General features: G+C 35.1%; 2 protein-coding genes across 2 annotated transcripts in view; both read right to left on the reverse strand.

The window, feature by feature from the left end:
• Positions 1 to 20,603, reverse strand: part of LOC123564231 (BTB/POZ domain-containing protein KCTD5-like) — a 425,345-nt gene that overhangs the window by 92,860 nt on the left and 311,882 nt on the right. The window lies entirely within an intron of this gene.
• On the reverse strand, positions 3,345 to 19,061 carry LOC123564226 (ferroxidase HEPHL1-like). The gene is made up of 13 exons (XM_045357624.2): positions 18,829 to 19,061; positions 18,305 to 18,549; positions 11,619 to 11,831; positions 10,788 to 10,982; positions 9,792 to 9,924; positions 9,457 to 9,563; positions 9,079 to 9,250; positions 8,049 to 8,335; positions 7,187 to 7,401; positions 6,360 to 6,504; positions 5,171 to 5,383; positions 4,590 to 4,803; positions 3,345 to 4,377 (listed from the first exon to the last, which is right to left on the reverse strand). The coding sequence occupies exons 1-13, from the start codon at positions 19,011 to 19,013 to the stop codon at positions 3,450 to 3,452; spliced, it is 3,252 nt and encodes a 1,083-aa protein (XP_045213559.2). The 5' UTR covers positions 19,014 to 19,061; the 3' UTR covers positions 3,345 to 3,449.

Below are 20,603 nucleotides of genomic sequence, written 5' to 3' on the forward strand. Positions count from 1 at the left end.
TCTTCTATGGAAATTCATGTCTTCATTACAGGTTTATTGTATCATATCTGGCTATAAATGTATTATGACATTTAATGCTAAAAAAGTTATGTTATATTTAAATTTTGAGTGAAAATTTTTGACATAAAAAAGTAAATTTAAAACCGATTCAATTGTGCAATCACCTTTCCCATAAGTACCGCCGACGAACGTGTGAACAATTCGCAAAAAACACTGTCTTTTCTTATTTTGTTTACACATCCCTGATCCCCGTGTTAAATTTATGTGGGACTGTCAGAAAAATACAACAATTGATAAAAAGGAAAGAAACCAAAGAAATGGCAAACTGAAAGAGCAAAAGTGATTATCAACTTGAATTTTTGTTCTTTGAAGTATTGAGGGCCAGAGAAGAAAAACTAATTAATACCACAATTGTTAATAATTATGTTCAAAACAAAGTGCAATTTCAATGTAAAATGACACATGTCCCCTGCAAATGCAAAAAAACATGTGATAAAAATAAAGTAAACCCTGAAAGAGAAAATACCAAGGTCCCAACCGGGGCTCGAACCACGGACCTCGTGAACCTGAGGCGGACACTCAACCACTTCGCTAAAGGGTGAACCCAACAGAAAGACTGTTGGAAGTGGCCTATAAACCTACTATCACTACACCTCTCCCTTTACTTTTCAGAGCTTACCAGCTCTCTAGAATGACACTCCATCCACACCGCATGAGTCCGTCAAACACTTCTGACATCGTTAAAGTAAACCCTGAGAGAGAAAATACCAAGATCTTCGTTGAGGTAAATTGATTAAGAAGCTGATAATATTTATATATATACACATTCATTTTACGAAGGTACGTCTTTGATCCAAAGCTATACGCAACATTTTCTTATATTTATACCTCATATTGATTCTGAATCCGATCATAAACGCAACTATCTAAAATTATCTTTGATTTATCAGGTATTTTTAGTACTATCGATCTGTAGTTATCTCTATTCCTAAATATTTCAAGAATTCGGAAACACCTTTTATCTGTTACAAATATAATAAACCCGTTAGAAACGTTATATTTAATTACAATAAAATTGTCTCGGATTGTCTCGGAAGCTTTCAGTAAATTTTACTACAGATCGTCCGAACTGTTAAAGAAATATAATACTAACCTCAAAACATTTCTGAAACTTGGTCTCACACACCCGGAATACTATGGAGATGTAGTTTATAAAATTCGGAAAGTTAAACATAGTCCTTATTTTAATCAGATATTTGTAAAATGTGTTAAAAAGTTTATCAAAAGAGGATACGATGCGAAAAGCATAAAGCACAGTGCATGTTTGGTGATTGACCCCTCTACAGTTAATCGCTACGCTTTCCTATTTGATGGTGCGATGACTAATTAAGTGTAAGACTCCTTGATGCTTGTCTCCTAAATCCTACATAACCCAGACGGAGGGAGAGGAATTGTGTCTTGCAGCTTTTTTAGTCGTGCCCTTAAAAGTTAGGCTCTTGGTGCTCTGACTCCAAACAAGTTGTTGAGTACATTGGTGTAATTATACCTTAGATTTACCATAAATTTATGTTTTACTTGATATGATCTGGTATTTTTTCACTAATGTTAGAGCTTTTCTCAGCGGGGAATGATTTTATTTACATTGTGTTGTCTAACTTGTTGAAAATAGGGTTGGCATGCCCGAAACGCGTTTAAATCCCCAGTTTTATATAGGTTACTGACCGTTCCAAGGCGTTGCACTTATTTTCAACTTGTTTTCTGTCTGTCTTGTACTTTGTGTTGCGTATGTTGTCTTGTTTGTTGTTTCTTTCCTCTTTCTCCTATCTGAGTTCAATAGCAGTTTGACATGAAGTAATGTGATTAAATAGATTAATAGTAGTATATCTTATTCAATTAGCAGAGCTTAATGTAATTCTTTATGCAAAGAATTCTGCATATGAGAAAGCCATCCAGTTTGCATACGGAAGGTCGCAGGTTCTACCCAGGGGCCCGCATTTGATGAAATAATACAGAGGGGCAGGTGGGGTCTTTCTCAACCATCGAAGCGGGAAAAAGCACATACTGTATGACCTATAATTGTGTCGATACAACATAAAACCCAACAAAACAAACAAAAATATCGGAAAATTAAACCTTGCTGAATATTAATTCGAACTTTGAAGGTACAAACTTCAGAGAAGTAATTAGTAACCAAATTCTATTCAGTTGAAGGATTTAAGGTGAAGGTTTAAGTACTATAAACATACACAAAAGGCGTCAATCGATGATGACCTTATTGACCATAAAGTCTACTGGAACAAAAACATACGTACAAAATAATTCTTGCGGTTTCTTCTTGAGGTGTCTGAAAGTATATTCAGGTTTTGGGGCTTTTAATCTATTTCAGTTGGAGAATCGGCATTATCTAAATATGTTTTACATTTTCAAGCTGTTAATGCATGATTTAATACCGTTATTTAGTCATTATGTCATAAATTATGGACACATTTTTAATTGTAAGTACAATCTTTTTCCATAAAAAAGGCTTTAATTTGCTAGAATACATATAACATGTACTAAACATATCAATTACAATTATAAAATCGTTTTGAAGGACTGTCACCTACAATTATTCAGCAGTCATGCATTTTCTGTCTTTCTTATTTTAGGTCCCTATATTATTCAATATTTTTCTCAAGCCCCCCCCCCCCCCCCCCCCCCCCCCCACACACACACACAATGTACAGTATACCTAAATTTTGGGTACCATCGACATTCAACAGTACATGCATACATTATTTATCGGATATTCTCGTCCTGTCCGACATAATCCGGATGTTCCGTAATGTAATGGACATTGCCGATGTTGCTCAAGGGAGGTAATATGTGGCTTCAGTATCGTTTGTCGTTGTCGGGAATTACCGTTCTTGGGAGGGAAAAGTACGTTAAATTTGCTTAGAGGAATTGTGTTTACCGCTCAAAGGAGGGAATCGCTCAACAGAGGTATCGTTTAGGGAGGGAATACTGTATTCAGCTTTAATAATGCCCTTGTATTTCACTGTGATCTTACGCACGTTTGTGCTGATGAAAAAATGCGCTGCCAATGAGGTTCCGGATGGCAGTATGATTAGACTCCCGATGCTCTGTTCTACAATTTTGCCAGATTTATTGCAATCTGTCTATCCTGATGTTGGCAGTAATATAATATTTGCTCGCGTTATTTATTATGAGCTTTGTCACCAATAAAGTGACAAATCAACCAGGCGGCTGTCACAACAGATGAACCGTAGAACACATTATATACTTAAATGGACAATTTGAGATCTTGATTTATCCTTGGAGTTTAAGACATAATCACAAACTAATATTGTTGGACAAAATATTTATTTGGCTCACCGTATCCATAATAAATAAACAAGATATATGAAACATTTAAACAAGTCTAGATTGTCAAAGGGATACGATTGGAGTTACAGTATCGTATAAGTGCCAACCATACCATCACGTGTATGCTCCCCCACGTGACAGTGGAATAGCCATGTGCCTGGATTATTAGCAAACATTTCAACAGTTTCGTAGGTACCCGGAAATACCTCAACGACGTCTCCTTCATGAGTCTGTCCGGTACGGTACGTGTACGTCTGTCCATGAAAATGTACCGTGTGAATGTCTTCGTTTTCGCCTAGTCCTAGAATATACCAAGCAATATTGTCACCTCTGTTCGCAACTAATCCTTCAACATTGTTATATATCAAACCATTTATAGAATCATATTTGTTGCTTTCTTCAAATTCGTCAGTGGAGGTATCCGCCGTTGGACAGTTTTCTAAAATATTCTGACTCAAATACCAGCTTCTATTTTCATCAAATGCTTGGAACAGAAGCGCAAACTCTTTTTCTACCGAGTCGGTTCTTTTACCATTTGCATCTAACACTCCACTTCTACACACTACAATAGGTCCAACAAGACCAGCGTATGTGTCTTTCACCGGATCAACCGCGGAGTGATACATGTAATTTATACAGTTTGGTCCATTAGCGCCCGGACCCGAGGTTTCAGGTACCTCCCAACGGTACGTAAACACTGACCCGACGGGAACGCCATCACCAACTTTAACTGGAGTTCCATCTTCATATTTCATTCCTTCGTAAGTTTTATTGTATCTCAGCCCCTGTGCGTGAATGGAATAATTTCTTGTAGCCATATTTTTAAAAACGACTTCTATTACATCTCCAACCTCAGCTTTAATGAAAGGCCCGAGTACACCAAGGTGCCAGCTTTCCGCAGTGACAGGTTTCTCCTGGATGAACGTTGCATCCGTATATTCACGGTATAAGGCTTTCGTATATATGCTGCCGATATATTTTCCGTCTTTTTGGATGCGGTTGTACTGCGGACTGAAAATATATATATGGTTCACCTTTAAATGGTATATGCGAAATAAGTTGAGCTATCAAACTAATGTCATATATATTTTTCTCTAGACAATGCTAAATACGAGAAGCTTTAAAGGAATTTAAGACGGCAGCCCGGGTTAATTAAACAAATAAAAATCAAATGAAGCGATAGCAAATGAAATGTTCTATATAAATTTGGAAATGTCGCTAACTTAGACGGATCAGTGTAGTTTTCGCCTGTAAGTGGGTGTATGGTTTTTGGTGAATAGTTCCACTTCCGCTCTACAGCTGCAATATAGTAACGCCTTGTGATACCGCTCTTCTGGTAGAAATTAGTGTTGGACTGTCCGCAGGCATTCACATGGTACAGCACCTTTAACCCCTCGTTATAGTGATTGTCATTGTGACAATATATGGACCAGTTTCCTGAAAACGAAACGTCAATGTATGAATACTGCCAAAGACTGGTGTATATTATAGACTAAACATACATAAGGAAAAGTCCTTGGCGTAGAAATACAAAACAAAGTACAAAAAGAAGACGAGTTAAAAATAAAGAACAACGTGACCAAAAAACAAAACAAATAAAGTACACTTAAACAGCAGGATCCATATACAGGCAGGTAAACAACAGCTGTCGAACATGACATTTTTCAGTTCACATCTTGAACACAAACATGATTTGTTAGATCAAGTTTGTCCTTTGTGTACGGTATTTCAAAATCAACATTCTTTTTGATTTTTTATCTTTCGTATTTATTTTTTTTGTACGCTTGAACCCGCTGATACATACCAACATTGCTTGGTTTCATCATTGCGCTGAGTCCCACTCCAGATATAATAACATGTGAGTCACGATAAACGCCGTCAATAAGCACATTGTTCCCATTAAATGTCACACCATGATTTCCCTCTGTCTGGCCGAAGCTTATGATGTGCCAGACTACTTTCTCATCCTTACACACATCCAGACCCTCTAAATTACCATACGCTCTCCCGTTAATAGCTGAAATAATGGAAATTGCTTTTAGTAAAATTGGCTTTTTATATTCATGGAAAATGTGAAGTTATTCTTCATGAAAGTCTTCAAGGAATTATAGCAAATAATGTAAGTCCTGGTAAGGACATTGTACGAATGTTTTTGAAATTAATACTTAGATTTGAAAAATCTTAAACTACTTCCATTGTTATAATGCAAAACAACTTATACTTCCCAAATATTTTCTACTCTACGTTATTCCATTACGGCAAGAGCGTTGTTTCGCTCCTTCTGTTGGTAGACTGATATGGCGATAGTGTGATAATACGATGCAAAGACACGAAGATACGATCAGATGGCTCGATAATACGATGCAAAGACACGAAGATACGATCAGATGGCTCGATAATACACGGCTCCAAATGCAAAGCGTGTCTTCACAATTTTTGCATTGTATTATTGCACGTTCGTCCCTCGACCTAAACGTGGAATTAGGAAAGTTCGAATCAGGTTCTCGCATCAAATTATCGCACTCTCTACCGTTCGTCTAAAGAACGATCTAATGCAGATACGATAGAGCCATGTTAATATCTCAGTTTCAAACATATTGCCGTAATTTTGCCCTAACATTGTGAGGTAATAGTGTGGTAATACGGTATAAAACATGGAAACACGATCCAAAGTTTGATATTGAAATCGTGTCTTCACATCTTGTTTTCGCGTTTTTTGCATCATACGATCGCATTATCACCTCTCCGACTTAAAGGCGATATTACAAAATACGATAGTGCGATCGTATTGCACTATCGTCCCTCCGTCCTAAGGGCGTCATTTTTTCTTACTGTCGTCCTTACTTATAAACAGGACAAAGAGGTGAAACAATGATGGCCCTAAATGAACACCGTAGAAAATAATTACACAAAGTTTCCCAATATCCTCTTAAATTGTTGATACAAACATATAGATTTTAAAGATATGTTCATATGTAAAGTTGAATACTTACATCTCATAACATTTGATTCAACAAAGTCTTCATCAGATTTATCAACAGTATCTTTGATGTAAGTATTTATATTGTCGTCCAGATACCAGGAAAAATTCTCGTCTATACTCGATATATACAGAAACATTTCTCTATCAACATATTTCTGAAATAAGATTATTATTTAACATACATTGCGTAATCATACTTTGTTATAGCAGAAGGTGAAATAAGTTAAATGTGTGTGAGCGAAACTTGTTAAAACCGTAGAAAATTCCACAGTTCTAAACAAACTATACAAACCCATTACGCTTATCAAAGTCGGATCAAATTGAAATTACTTATGTTTCGTGTACCATTGTCCTGTAAGAAATGGACCAATTCATCTAATTAAGCTCCCAGTATTGTCAAATGTGGTCCTTGCACACTACAGATGGATGCTGTATTGTTCAAATTTTAAAATAAATAAAGTATTTCAAAAGTTTAAGATCTTCAGGTTCGAACGTGTGCAATAATATACCTTCCAGTATCAGGCTAAATCCTTAGACGATTTTACGAAGAATCTGAAAACGTTTTATTTTTATTTTTATTTTTTAGGCACTGCCTAAGGCATAAGCATTAAGAACTGTTTTTGTATCAGTTATGTTTTATGCTTTTCCTTTAATGTTACTATGGATTTATGAACTGTTTTTACTTTACGTAATATGAATTTTATTGTATTTTGTATATTATAAAAATGTATAAAAATGACGTTTGTATGTTTAAAAACTTATCGTACAACACCATTGAATATATGAGTTGTGTGTAAAAGATTTCACAATATACTAATAATCGAAAGTTAAGTCTACCTGACGACCCGTGTATGAATCTAGGGAACCAGGCTTGCAGATCAGGAGAGGACCAACAAGACCGGAACTGACGTCATGTTCCATGTCGTAAGTTGAGAAATACAGGTATGTAAGACAATCCGGATCATCAGTACCCGGCGCTACCGCCCATGGGACTGTAAACACGTACGATCCGACGTTCCCTGGTGTCACTATATGACCCGAGCCATTGTTACCTTTTAAAAGCAGAAAATGGTATTCTGTGATAAACTGTGGGTCAAAGACAGAGAAACACTTACACTAGAACTGCACAAGGGTCAGTTTTTAGAAGTAAACATAATTATATATATTCTTCTTTGGCATCAACCAGTTACAAGATCTATTCATTTAATCTAGTATTCATTTTTTATTGTAGTTACAACAATAGATAAAGCAATTATTGGTATTAGAGTCCGGACGTGTAAAATTATTGATACCGGAGGACCACTGACCTGTCGGTACAAATAATTTTTAAAACCATTGCCCCCTTAGCTCATATCAACCTAAACAACTGTATGTCTTCCAAGCCTTTTTTTATCTACAAACAACTACAGTCAGACACAGATTTGGACCGATAGAGTCCATAAGTTATAACGTCTCAATCAAGTTTGAGTATGTCCTTGCTTTTCCAAAATTATCTTATTGGCTTATTGGGTTACCCGTGAAAATGGACCCAACCGTCAAGTACCTGGGTTCTCTTCAAATCCTAGTTGCTACAAGAAACGAAAGCAAACAGTTCACCTTACTGTTGACGTTTTGCGTCATAGAGGTGTTATTTTCCACCAAGAAATGACCACGTAAAATCTTGTAAGAACATCACAGTCGTTTGTACGACCAGACTTACTGAAAGGCTGTTTGATCCACATTCCGTTCTGTGCGCTTTTTAGACTAGTTCCTTGTAGATAGATTGAAACCGGTTTTGGTGTGAGGTTAATAAGGACAACCTGTACTGTGTCTCCAACTTCCGCTCTCAAAACGGGTCCCAGTATACCCATGTGCTCCTCGCGCTCTGAGCGATTGACTTTTTCTCCGTACTGAATATCTTTATACTCGAAAAATCTCGCCTTTTTGTATTTGCCGCCAATCAACTTCTTCCCGTTGACACTTTTTGAATAATAGAGCTCTGAGTCGCTATTGATATGAAAATATATTACAACTATATTTATAATGATTACAAATAAAAAAAAACACACAAACAAATTCACTGCGTTACGCTGGTCTTCGGAATCTAAGAGTTGTTAAAATATTGAGGTTATAATAAGGGCCATTTTCTTAGTCTTAGTTACATAATGTATGCTAGCAGACAGCTTATATTAATAGTAATAAAAAATAGAATTAATTTCGGACTGGGCATGAACATATGTTTATCCAGCAAAACTGTAGGCTGCAAGGCAGTGATATTCCCCTTCATCAATGTCTTAATAAACAAGGGAAGTAAGCCGTCGAAGATGAAGTTATGCTTTTTTGTACTCAGCACTTTCTCTAACTGCCGGCATATACCAAATTCTACTGAATACGTGCCGGAAGTTGCAAAGTTACTGAACAGGAAAAGAAACTTGTGGGAAGTAGATAGCTATTCCGGATTTGTACTCTCCACTTTCTCTCATTGATATACTTCACGGGAGTACAAGTTTTTGTTTCTTTATGCCCCTTTCCCTTAACCTTTGTCCACAGCCTTGCCCTTGGAAGACAGCTTCTGCAGACGTTTAATTACAATGAAATCAATTCAGAAGTTAACAAGGTATTGAGCAGACGTCAAACTTCATGGGCGGATTTACAGATACACAAACAGGCGGAAGAAAACATTCATATTCGTAGCAGGAAATATCATAGCTGTTTTAGTGTCTTCAATTGGTCAGGGTATATAAGCTTACCTTCCTGGTTCTGTGAGATCTTTGTTATCATAAAGATTTCTACCAGAGGGTGCATAGTCCCATTCCTCTATTTCTGCTGCCAGATAGAAATGTCGCACCTTGCCACTGAGCTGGTCCGGAACAGGGGTTTGACCGTAGCACGATTTCACTGTTAGAAATACCTTCATGCCATCTGCAGAAATAGAAATACATTTTTGATGGCGTTTGAACATTTAACTGCAGGAGAAATAAACTACTGTTTCTGAATTACTATTGATTAAGTAATGTTTTACTGTTAAAATACAGGCATGTGAATAGGCACGAACAGTAACAAACTATATTGAAATATCATGTGATAACTTTAAGAGCTATCGACGTTTTATCCGGAAGAACACCTACTTCTGTTGTGTTCCGAGTTCATACATTGTATGAGCCAGTTCCCAGGATTCCTGGCGACCATCTCAGCAGCGCGGAATGTAGCAGACCAAATACTCACAACACTTTCTCTGTAATGCAATTCCAAATGAATTATTTTTGCAGAGGAATAGCACTGTCGTCAAAATAAATGAACATTTACAAAGGAATATGAGTGATTCTAGTTGTTAATGTGACTGAACAATGAAAACAAAAATCCTTAAAGTGTATATTATATCATTCATTAAAGATCATATTTGTCGTTTATATAAACAAGTTTCTAGTTTTGACTTCCGGAAAAGGGTGTGTATTATACAAACCTATGATGGTTTTCTATGAATGTCTGCCCATGAATATTTACAGGATGTAGTTCGGCACTGAGTGAGAATATATACCAAGCAATTTTGTCACCCTCACATACATTTAAATCTGGCATATTACCATACATGTAGCCTGCAGTGACAAACAATAAAAAACGATATAACTATAACCTTGATGGCTGCACATACTGATAGATACACATGTAGTGAGATTGTGAAAAGGTACATGTAGAAACTAATTTCAGCGTAAGAAAAATAGTTCAATTCTTTTTTAATCTTATTTTCCGTCTATAAAATGCGTATTTGACTTTACAATAAGCTTGCGTTGTACCAAGCTCTCTTACAAGTTTATGTACTTGAATCATTCTTCAACTTTTCTTGCAGGTTTAAGTTATACTACCATTTAAGGATTTTCTTCAAAATCTCTCTTGCAGGTTTAAGTAATACTACACTATAATTTATTGAATCCTTCCTAAAACTATCTCTTGCAAATTAAGTTATACTACCATTTACCATTTATCTTTTTTATCAGCTCTCTTAATTGCAGGTATCAGTAATACTAATCTTACAGACTCTCTTTAAAGTTTAAGTTATACAACGGGGTTATTATTATAGCAGCTCGATCTGGGATGCTGTAATCTACTCGAGATCGGATCTCACGAGGCGCGCAAGTGTGATTCGTCCTTGCAAAATCCACGAGAGCCGTATACAAAATCCCAGATCTAGCTACAAGTGTAATTACCCTTTTATTATATACCTCCAGATTTTTGTTTGTTGTTTTGTTATCGAACGAAATCTTAAAAGTTTGTCGATGGTATAATAGAAATGAGTGAAATTTTTGTGTGCGCTTGTGTCAGGTGATGCATATTAAAAGAAAGTAGTCCGGAAACATACAATACAAAAGGTACAATACGAATATTTTTTTCTGTCCGTTCTTAATTACTTGTAAAATGCAAGCTGTATGTTTGAAGAAATTATATAGGTATATAATAATACCGTTTATTGAATCCTTTTTCAAACTTTCTTCAAAGTCTGGATCACCAGAGTCGAAAAGGCGTTTGCATTCTGCTGGATCTTGGCAGCGTTTAAGGTTTTCGTCAACCAACCAAGATTCGCCTTCGTTGATGGAGTCAAAATAAAGCATAAACTCTTTATCGACGTCTGTTCGTTTATTGTTGTCGTTTAAAGTTCCTGAAAATGAAAATATACAACGACTGAAAGGTTTAACAAAATCATCTACATCTATAAGTTATAAGTTTTGTATAAGTTCTGTAGCGGAAATTTGCGCAACATTATTACGCGAAAGAACTAGAACATATTTCTCAATACAAAGCAAACAATCCCTTTGTTACTTACTTTTAATTATTATATAAATGATACAAAGGTCTTCTTTAGCCTTAATAAGATTGGAAATATCGTCATAAGTGAACTTTTTTATGCGATGACACACATGATATTGACGTCGCAAATGACGTTACGCGTCCGATGTATAATTTGAACGTCAATATGGAGAAATATTGTCGTTTAAGTTTCCATTGTAACTTAACGGAGTTAAAGTAAACTATACTAATTAGTGTTCAAAGCAAAATAATAAGAAGTTATTCTAATGCTTTGTTTCAGTATGGTGGAATGTTTCGTTACTACTGTTCATGACAGCGAAACGTCAGAAAGAGGATAAGTGCAGGATCCAGCGAGCGACAGTCACAGTTTTTAGCTTCAAAGTTCAAGTGAAATTGTAAAACCTTGTTTCAAGGAGTGACCGATAGACTGCCTTACATTCAAGACTGTAGTTATTAAAAATACATTATGTGAAGTTTAATGGTATACCTTGCTTGCAGACAATGACAAGACCCAGCAATCCGGCGTTAACTTCTCTGTCAGGGTCAATGTGCGAGTGATAAGCAAAAGGTATACAGTTAGGATCATCGTCACGAGGCGAAAAGTCAGACGTCAATTTCCACGTGAGAGTTATATTACTTCCGGGCTGGACTATGTCATCAACATGATCACTTTGTTTGGTGTTGTCCGTGTATAAAGCTCCTGAAAATAACTCCTTTTTGGATCGATTGTCTCACAATCGATCCAGTGTTAACAGTGTAGAAATTCCTTACGGCGGACCGACAAAAGTAGTGTCGTATATACAAACAAGTAGTTCCATGTCAAACATTTGATAAACCAACAAAAGTTAATTATTTTGGCACGACGGTATTTTCAACTGTCGAACGTATAAAAATACAAAATGTTAAACGTATTTTGCAATCAGTATGATTATGATTTACATTTCTGTTGTTTTTTTCTGACTGCAGTAACATATTAATGCGCGAAAACTAGGTCACCGAACAAACCTAGGCAAGGTAAGGGAAATAACCCTGTTACAGTAGATATATATTACTGACATTGTTACTGCCCCGCTTAGCAAATAGATGGGAATAAACATAATGATACATGCATGAAAAGAGATAAGAGTAAAACAAATAAAAATTAGTAGTTGACAATCGGGTATTGTGACAAGTGATGACAATACCTAGTCCCCTGAGTGAAAGTACTTGTGTCCAAAACTACCGAAAGGAAGGTGTAGAATGGGGAAACCACACCCGCATCTGTCATCTACCATCATTATCACAAAAATAAGAGCAATCGGTTAATTAAAAAAGTAATGTAATCTATTTAATAGCTGCTGTAAAAATTGTAAATAAAATCTGTAAAAAGATCTTTTGGAAGCAAAGAATGCAACCAAGAAGAATAATAGCAGACTCGGTTTGATTGAGTCTGTTCATCAGAGGTTATGAAATGTGCAACACCTCCCACGCCCCCTAGCACCGGCTTAAGCGGAACTCTATTACATATATGTTGAATGGACTCCATGATCCCAAAGGACCAGAAAATATAACAACACTGAATCCAAGACATATTTTGATAATATTATATATACTAGCATGTATGACAATAAATAGTTGGAATAGATTACTTTGAAGATTACAGCTACCCTAAAAGAAATTGTAAGCATTTTTTAGCGATTTTGGTGGAAACATTCATAAGATGTTATTGAACTGAGAAAAAAAAACGTTCGAGAAAGCGAGTCTTTGTCTGATTTTGATGGTGTGTAACATTTTTATATATTCAGTTAATCATTTTTTCTGTGTCTTCCTTGATCTTGTTGGCTGTTCTGGTTTTTTAAGACCGTTTTTTGAAGATTAGAGCTAAAAGGAGTTGTAAGTATAATTTGTAGCGATTTTGATTGAAACATCGATAAGATTTTATAAAACTGAAAAAAAAAACGTTCGAGAAAGCCAGGCAAATAATTCAATCAGATTCAGAGAATATAATAACAGGAACCGAGATCGGTTTAAAACCTTTGATTGTGATGGTGTGAAACATTTTTATTTATTAGTGGCACCTGGGGTCTTCCTCCTCCATGAAAGCTGGAAGTTGCCATATGATCTTAGCTGTTGAGTACGATGTTAAATCCAAATAAATCAATTTTCAACATACAATTAAACCTGAGGCCAAACTCGAAACTTTTATATGACGTTAATAGTTGTGCAAACTTTGAGTTGTTAAAATCTACTTCTCGATTACCATTCAAGATACTCCTATGATACTTCATAGGATAGCTGAACATGGTAACTGAATGCATAAGGCAAGCACATGCGTTCCTATATCAAAAGTAAAGTTCACACATATGGTTAAAAGTCAAAATGTGTGTACATTTTTGTCTCAAGTTGATAACTTTAATCTTGTAAAGGTTCTCCTGATATTTACACATGTATGTGTACAATCTGTGTTGTTCAGAGATAATCGATCGTCCAGTACTTTCAGTCCTTTGATTATGTAATCTGCAGCATTCTTGATCCATTGGCAAATAATCTGATAAAATTAAACAAGGTATATACTGCATGCATACCAAGCAGCACGGTTTAGAAACTAAGCTTTAACTGATAGATAAAAACCTTTTTTCTAGTATCATCTTCACAGTCAAATGGTATAGACATTCTAAAAGTAAATATTTGAGCGATTCAACCACAGAAGTGGATTCAGCCTTGCTTCGCTATGAAAACGCCCGAGCACGCCTCCTGCCTTATTCGCCGAATATGTCGTTTTCAATGATCCAATTCCATTCGTCGACAAGTCAAATGGTTTATCGCGGCCAGAAATTTGTACAAACCGGACAGAAGTTGCGAAATTGTCATTTGTGCAGGAAAGAAGCGTTTACCATAATGTCCAGTACTGGACAGGTATAGTGACCATGTACGGACACAGCCAATTTTCTCAGAGGGGGTATCGCGCTCTATGTATAGAGTTAGATTATGCGTCTAGATTGATTAAACCGGGCGAGTCTACTTACTTATTACTTGAGGATGAAAAAAAACGTGTTTTTCGGCGACGCCGTCTAAATTCGTTTTCGTTTACCTATGCCACGTGACTTCAGTTAGCAAATCAAACTACTTGATAACGCATTATAGATAATTTATCAAAATGGAAGATTTATGCAACACTCTGCCTGATTGGACGAGAGTGTCAATTTCTTTCACTCTGTTGATTGTGCTACGCTGAGTGAAATGTAGACAAAGCGTTTATCCTAAACGACGCTGTTCACAGTTTTAAAGCTAACTTTGGCTCAGTATATTTAGCAAAAATATTGATATATCTCAAAATGATAAATAAGTTTAATAAATATGATAAAAACCTGTTCAAATACCAACATATATCAAATTAAAGAAAGAGCTGAATACGGTCTGCGTATCACATGAATAAGGGTGTGATAAGAGTCTTTTATGTAGAGAAGTGCTTTTTAAAAGATTTTTTCTTGTTACAATTGTCGCCTGTATATGAAAAAGTTTCTTGCTTTTGTGACTTATTCAATTTGCATATTAAAATGAGTACTTGTTTGCTTTGATATATTTGTTATAAATTATTTAACTGATTTATTATATATGAATATCTTTCTTTAGTATGGTATGCAAATACTGAACTCAGTTGAAATCTGTTTTATTATATATATGCTATATAATGACTGAATCTCATTACACTGATATGAAGGTACGCTGCATACAGTTTATCTATGTGATATGACTACGGTCAACCATTGCTTATGAAACAGAAATATTGAAATAATTACACTTGTATGTTTTGCTTGACCTTCACTTTTTTATAGGTGTGACGTCATTGTCCAAAGATTCATGATAGCGAATATGCATTTGTTAAAGCAGGATCAGTTAGCCTATTTTAGAAATAAATAAAAATAATAAATAAAAAAATCCTTTAATTGATTTTTTCTCATGTATTCTAATCAAACTTAATTTGTAGCATTTTTATTAGGCCCGCAGCCAACTTTGTTCAGCTGGGACATTTAACCCCTTTTAGGGGCTGCTAGAGCTAAAACAAGAAATGCCTTTATACAGCGTCTCATGAACAGCTTGGTGGATCTTTGTCATACTTGGTCTGTAGCATCATTATAAGGTACTCTTCCAAATTAATTTATATAGGAACTTGAGCCCTATTAGGGACCACTATAGCTAAAAGTAGATATGTCTTTCTTCGCATTAACCACTAAAATGTAATGGATTTTTATCAAACTCGATGTGAAACAATATCGTAAGGTCTCTTGCTATTTTGTTACAAATGGGGGTAGGGACCAATTTAGCTAAAAATATAAACACGTTTAATGACCTATTCTCATGAACCGCTTCATGAATCTTCATCAAACTACTGCTGTAATTATTCGTCTAAGGATAAACGAAACAAAATTGCAACCCTACGAAACCTTTGCGAAAAATTAAAAGAGAACCATTTAAATTGTTAAAGTGCGGTGTTTAGTTTGCAAAATGTTAGATGAAAGATGAATGTTAGATGAAAAATTCATAAACTTCTTTCCTTATTACAATTCGCCGACCATCATTTTTAAAGATATTTCTTGTTTAAATGTTGCTCTTAAACAAGGGTGGCGGTTGAACTACTAAAAGTACAACAACAGTTAATTCACAACAAATCGTACGGTATGTTTTATAATCAGTAGAAGCTAGTCGTATTTACGCTTATGAGACCTGTTTCACCCATAAGTAAAGAATTCATAGGTCCATCATGAAATATTTTCCCCTGCGCATATACTTTACCTATTCAAAATGATCGCCGCGATCAATAAAATGACGAAAGAACTACATTGTGTATTGTAAAAAAAAGAATGGTATCGCATAATGACGGATTCAAATAGTTCTCAGGTTTATTTTGCTCTTAGAGCTATTTTCCTTATTTTCTTTGCAATTTTTTCTTGAAATCACATAACAGATCTATGCTTGACATGTATAATAACATGACATAATTTATAATGGAAACTTAGATCATACACTACCACTACAATTTGGGGTCTCATTTTTTAGATGATTTTGCAGTTTGTGTGTTTGACTGAAATATTTTTCTTGCATCAAATATACCCCCCCCCCCCCCCCCCCCATTTTTCTTTTGAGTTTTATTCAGCACTGACAATATTCTTCAAGAACATGTAAGTTACAGACATTTAAAAAGGGTCCTGAAGTGTGCTGCAGCCACTGGAAAATACGTCAATTTCATATAGAATTAAGAACAGCTATATAGCGTGTTGTAACCTAATTGCAAATGGCAAAGTCTGTATATTTAAAATAAACATTTAAATGGAAGTAAACGTAAAAATAGTGGTGTTTAAAAAGAACAGATATCATTTCTAAGGAATTGACAATTCGCAAATATATGGTATTCTCAAGATATAAGGCAGAATAAGGCTGAAACACCTGACACTTTCTTATGTTCTGTAGAAAAATATTGTGAACAACTGAACTAACTTTTGGCTAACAAAATAAACATAACCTGTTACAGTCCGTGTCTGATAACTTCGGAGTGACTATTTGGACGAGTCCAAGTCAGGGGGATAATTGATAAATATCATTATCTAAGTACACACTTTTATATTATACTATAACTGGGACGCTTATTTTGAAGTAGAAGATTAGTACCGGTCATAGAGCGTTAGCCTTACATGTGCGATTCTTTTATATTTCCATTGTCGCGTTGGTTCGAATCCCACCGTGATTTATACTTTTTCTTTTAAAATCTTTGCTTTTTATCTCTGTTTTAATAAAAAAAAATTCAAAGACAATTGAAAATATTCAAAATGCAGTAATACAGCACTACGGTATACAATAACGAACTGAAATATGGAAATATGATGATGCTTGAAATAACCTTCAGAGTAGTTTGTAGTATGTATCATTCTTATACTGAACAGTGTTTCTCTTTGCAAAAAAGACGTGGACGCCTCGGACATGTTGACTACACTAATACTGGCAATATACCAGAGAGGAATTTAACCTGCACGAAATTTTCGAGTGTTTTCGTGACTATGCATTCATAATACGATGTGTTTACACAGAGCTGATGCCTGGTCCTCTTTAAACAGAAATTAATTCAATAATATGTCTATCTAAATATACTAATATATTCCAGGAGAAATGAATGATTATGGTGGTTACCCTGAAAGAAACAAAAAAACAAAACAAAAAAAAAAAACAAACAAAAAAAAGCCTCGATTCGAACATACGGCCCGCAAAATTCGATATTTCAAACACCAATGCTTAACCACTGAGCTACCGGGACTGTCAGACGTGTTGCAATAAAATATACCCAATATTAGCGTTTATGTAAGCTGCTTTACCTATTGAGAACACGGCGTAAACAGTATAGGTTTTATATCACGATTTCAGGTCTATGATAAATTCGATGCATTATATTAGGTCAAGAGTGATAAAATTCCCTTCTCTGAAAAAAAAAAAACCAAACATTTTTTTCTTCTTTTAATGATGTAGAAATAGGTAATGTCGACTTTTTTTCCATCTCAAGACATGTGCGGGCTGTTTTTAAGACATCAATGGGAACTTCGAAGTACCACGTTCTAAATTTTAAACCAAAAACATGCTTTTTTGGCAAAATATTTCAAAGTATTCCAAATCATAGGCTCATTTCAGAAACGGATAACGAAAGAGCTTTGCAAGCACGAGTATAGGCTGTTTCAACAGGAAGCGAAGATAATACTAAAATCATTTTGATAAAATATATTCGCTGATTTTATCAGGATATCAGGCGAAGTTCTTTATTTTAACGAATGTTGTGCCATTTTGTGACATTCATTTTTGTAGTTTGTACCTTATGAAGCATACAGTTTTGCGAACATGCATTTCTTCATAACATTTTTGTCAAATACGAGTTGCATATAATGCAACGTTATTAGAAAATGTGAATCAAAACCTAAGCCTAAAGTAGAAGTAATTTAGAATTATGCTAGTGTGCCGTTTTTAAAGCGGTATATCGTTTTTTTTTTGAAGATTTTTGTTCTTTGCATAACAAAAAGGCAATGAGAACAGAAATATTTCTGTGATTGTTAAGACATATTTATCGATTTTTTCGTGTCGGAATAGCTGCCAGCCATGTTGGTGTAATGTTTCCTTTTTATCGTGTAATTGTTTGGAAATCTGTTGTGTACCTACCTTCATTCAGTTTATCATATCTGACGCCGTGTGGATGTGCCGACACCGGCCTATCAACTTTATTCCGGAAGTGAACACGAATGACTTCCCCTACCTCCCCGTGTAGAAGGGGTCCAACATAACCGAAGGATTGGTGGGTTGGAATCTCCTGTGTGTAGTTTCCGTCCGTGTAACGTTTATAAACATATTTAGTATATTTACTACCAACCCTGTTAGCTCCATTAATTAGCGTGTCATTTAGATATCTGTAAACAAAAACGAATGTATTAGTTTTAAATTTCTTTTTCTTTTCAAAAAAAAGACCGTTTTTTGAACTGCTTAATAGTAAGTATACAGGTAAGGCCGCAAAAGGGACGAATGTTCCCCATGAAGATATATTCCTTTACAATCGGGAAAACCAAAAATTAATACTTTTGCAGAATTTAAAAATCTAGCTTTAGGCAGGTGCTCCGGCCATCCATATTAATGACTTTCTCTTGAAATTGGAGATTTTATATATATCAAACAAACAAAGTTAGTCTTACTCGTCGTAGAAGTCCACGAGATTCTGTTGATAGGGGAGGTAATCCCAGTCTACCTTTTCAGCTTGTAAATAGTAATCTCGGTAGTTCCTCACCTCGAAGCCCTCCGTCCTCTGTCCAGGAACTACAAATGCAAGGTGAGAATTAATTTGTAGTAGGATTATGCAGAAACTATATAAGGATCTCATATTGTTAAAACAATGTCATCAAGAATAACCCCTAATACATCCGTACAAAATAACGAGCGAAAAGATAGTGCGGATTAATATATAAGTACGTTATTTCATAAGGGACGGTGAGTGCATTATTTAACGAGGGGAGGTAAAATTGTAATGCAAACACTTCTTTGTAACTTTGTGCTAAATCACACGTATATGTAAGGAACTAGAGAGAGAACGCTTTTATTCTGTTTTAAACTAGCTACTTAACTCGGTCACACGACCAACTCGTTTGACTTTACCCTTGCGCGATCCCTCGACCGTCGGCACGTAATTTGAGAAGGCTTCCATTTTACCGAAAGTTTATGACTTTATCAAGATGTCAGTACGTGTCCAAGATATGCCCGGAGGAGTACCTAAAACTTAACCGGAAAGACTCAACCTTGGAAACTATTACTAAAACCCATAAAAAGCATATAATATAAAGATGAGAACAATGGGTCGAATAGAATGACTTAAAATTAAATTCACTTTTTCAGTGTTAATAATACAATTTCTCATATGTACAAAATTTCATTTCGATAAACTTTACGACTGTCCCTCTAATGCTTTACATAAGGGATAACCTATGGAGCAACAACTATATCTATGAAGCATTTAATCAGCGTTTACATATTTACAATCCCTGTTATAGTTCAAAAGGTCTAATAATATTATTGAAAGAGATGAGTGTAAATCACGTTTACAGTGTGTGACATTGTTATCTTCTCTATTTTGTCAACGTGAGATGAGTAAGCATAAAAATTTAAAATTCCGTGGTTCCTTCTATAAATCGCCTTTCCAATATAGTATAGCATAAACCTGTGAAAACAATACAAATATAGATATAGAACGTTAAAGATAATGTGCCTCCAACTAACAATTACATCAAGACTGAAACAAAATGCTTGCTTAGTGCATTGTTAGCATGTTTCATATTTACTAAACATCTTGGGCCGTTCCGTGAGAAAACCTGTGTTTGTGACAAAAGAATCAAAATTGAGATAACAAAATATTCATGAAAAACAGTCTTTTAAATTACCTTTCAAATCTAAAAACTTGATATAATTATATTCACTATTTCAAGAGCTACAATACTTTTAAGTAAGTCACCGAAAGCATTGTGCAATAATATTCAGTTTGAGACGTGACATTAAGAACGTCATGAAAGCAGTATGACCTCGTCGTGCATGACGTGTATTTTTCAAATCATTAATGTAATAAATTATACGTATCACTGACTAAACATCAAACATTTGAGAGTGCTATGAAATTTTCGTTGCCATGACAACACACATACTAGATTATTTTGTAAAATATGGTAGAACTTGATCTGTCTTAGATAGCTGTATTACAATATATTTGTTTTTTGTTTCTGCATGAACGTAAGAAAAACAATGATTTTCCAGTATTTCAAACTACTTATGCAATAATTATATCATGTCACTAATACAGGTTTTCTCATGGAACAACCCATTTGTAGAGTTCAATTTACTAGGAAATACATATACTGCTCGAAACACTAAATTGTTTTTACAGCTGTTTTACAAAGAAATATTTGAAAAGATGAAACAAAATATT

The sequence above is a fragment of the Mercenaria mercenaria genome, chromosome 2 (assembly GCF_021730395.1).
Source record: "Mercenaria mercenaria strain notata chromosome 2, MADL_Memer_1, whole genome shotgun sequence".
NCBI lineage: Eukaryota > Metazoa > Mollusca > Bivalvia > Venerida > Veneridae > Mercenaria > Mercenaria mercenaria.

Bases quoted from the DNA above. Each gene is read 5' to 3' on its own strand.
- LOC123564226 (XM_045357624.2), bottom strand. From the start codon at position 19,013: ATGAGATCCTTATATAGTTTCTGCATAATCCTACTACAAATTAATTCT. The intron at 7,402-8,048 runs GTAAGTCTGGTC...TGCTTTTAAAAG, and splicing joins GTGGATCAAACAGCCTTTCA to GTAACAATGGCTCGGGTCAT. The intron at 6,505-7,186 runs GTAGACTTAACT...ATCTTATTTCAG, and splicing joins ATTCATACACGGGTCGTCAG to AAATATGTTGATAGAGAAAT.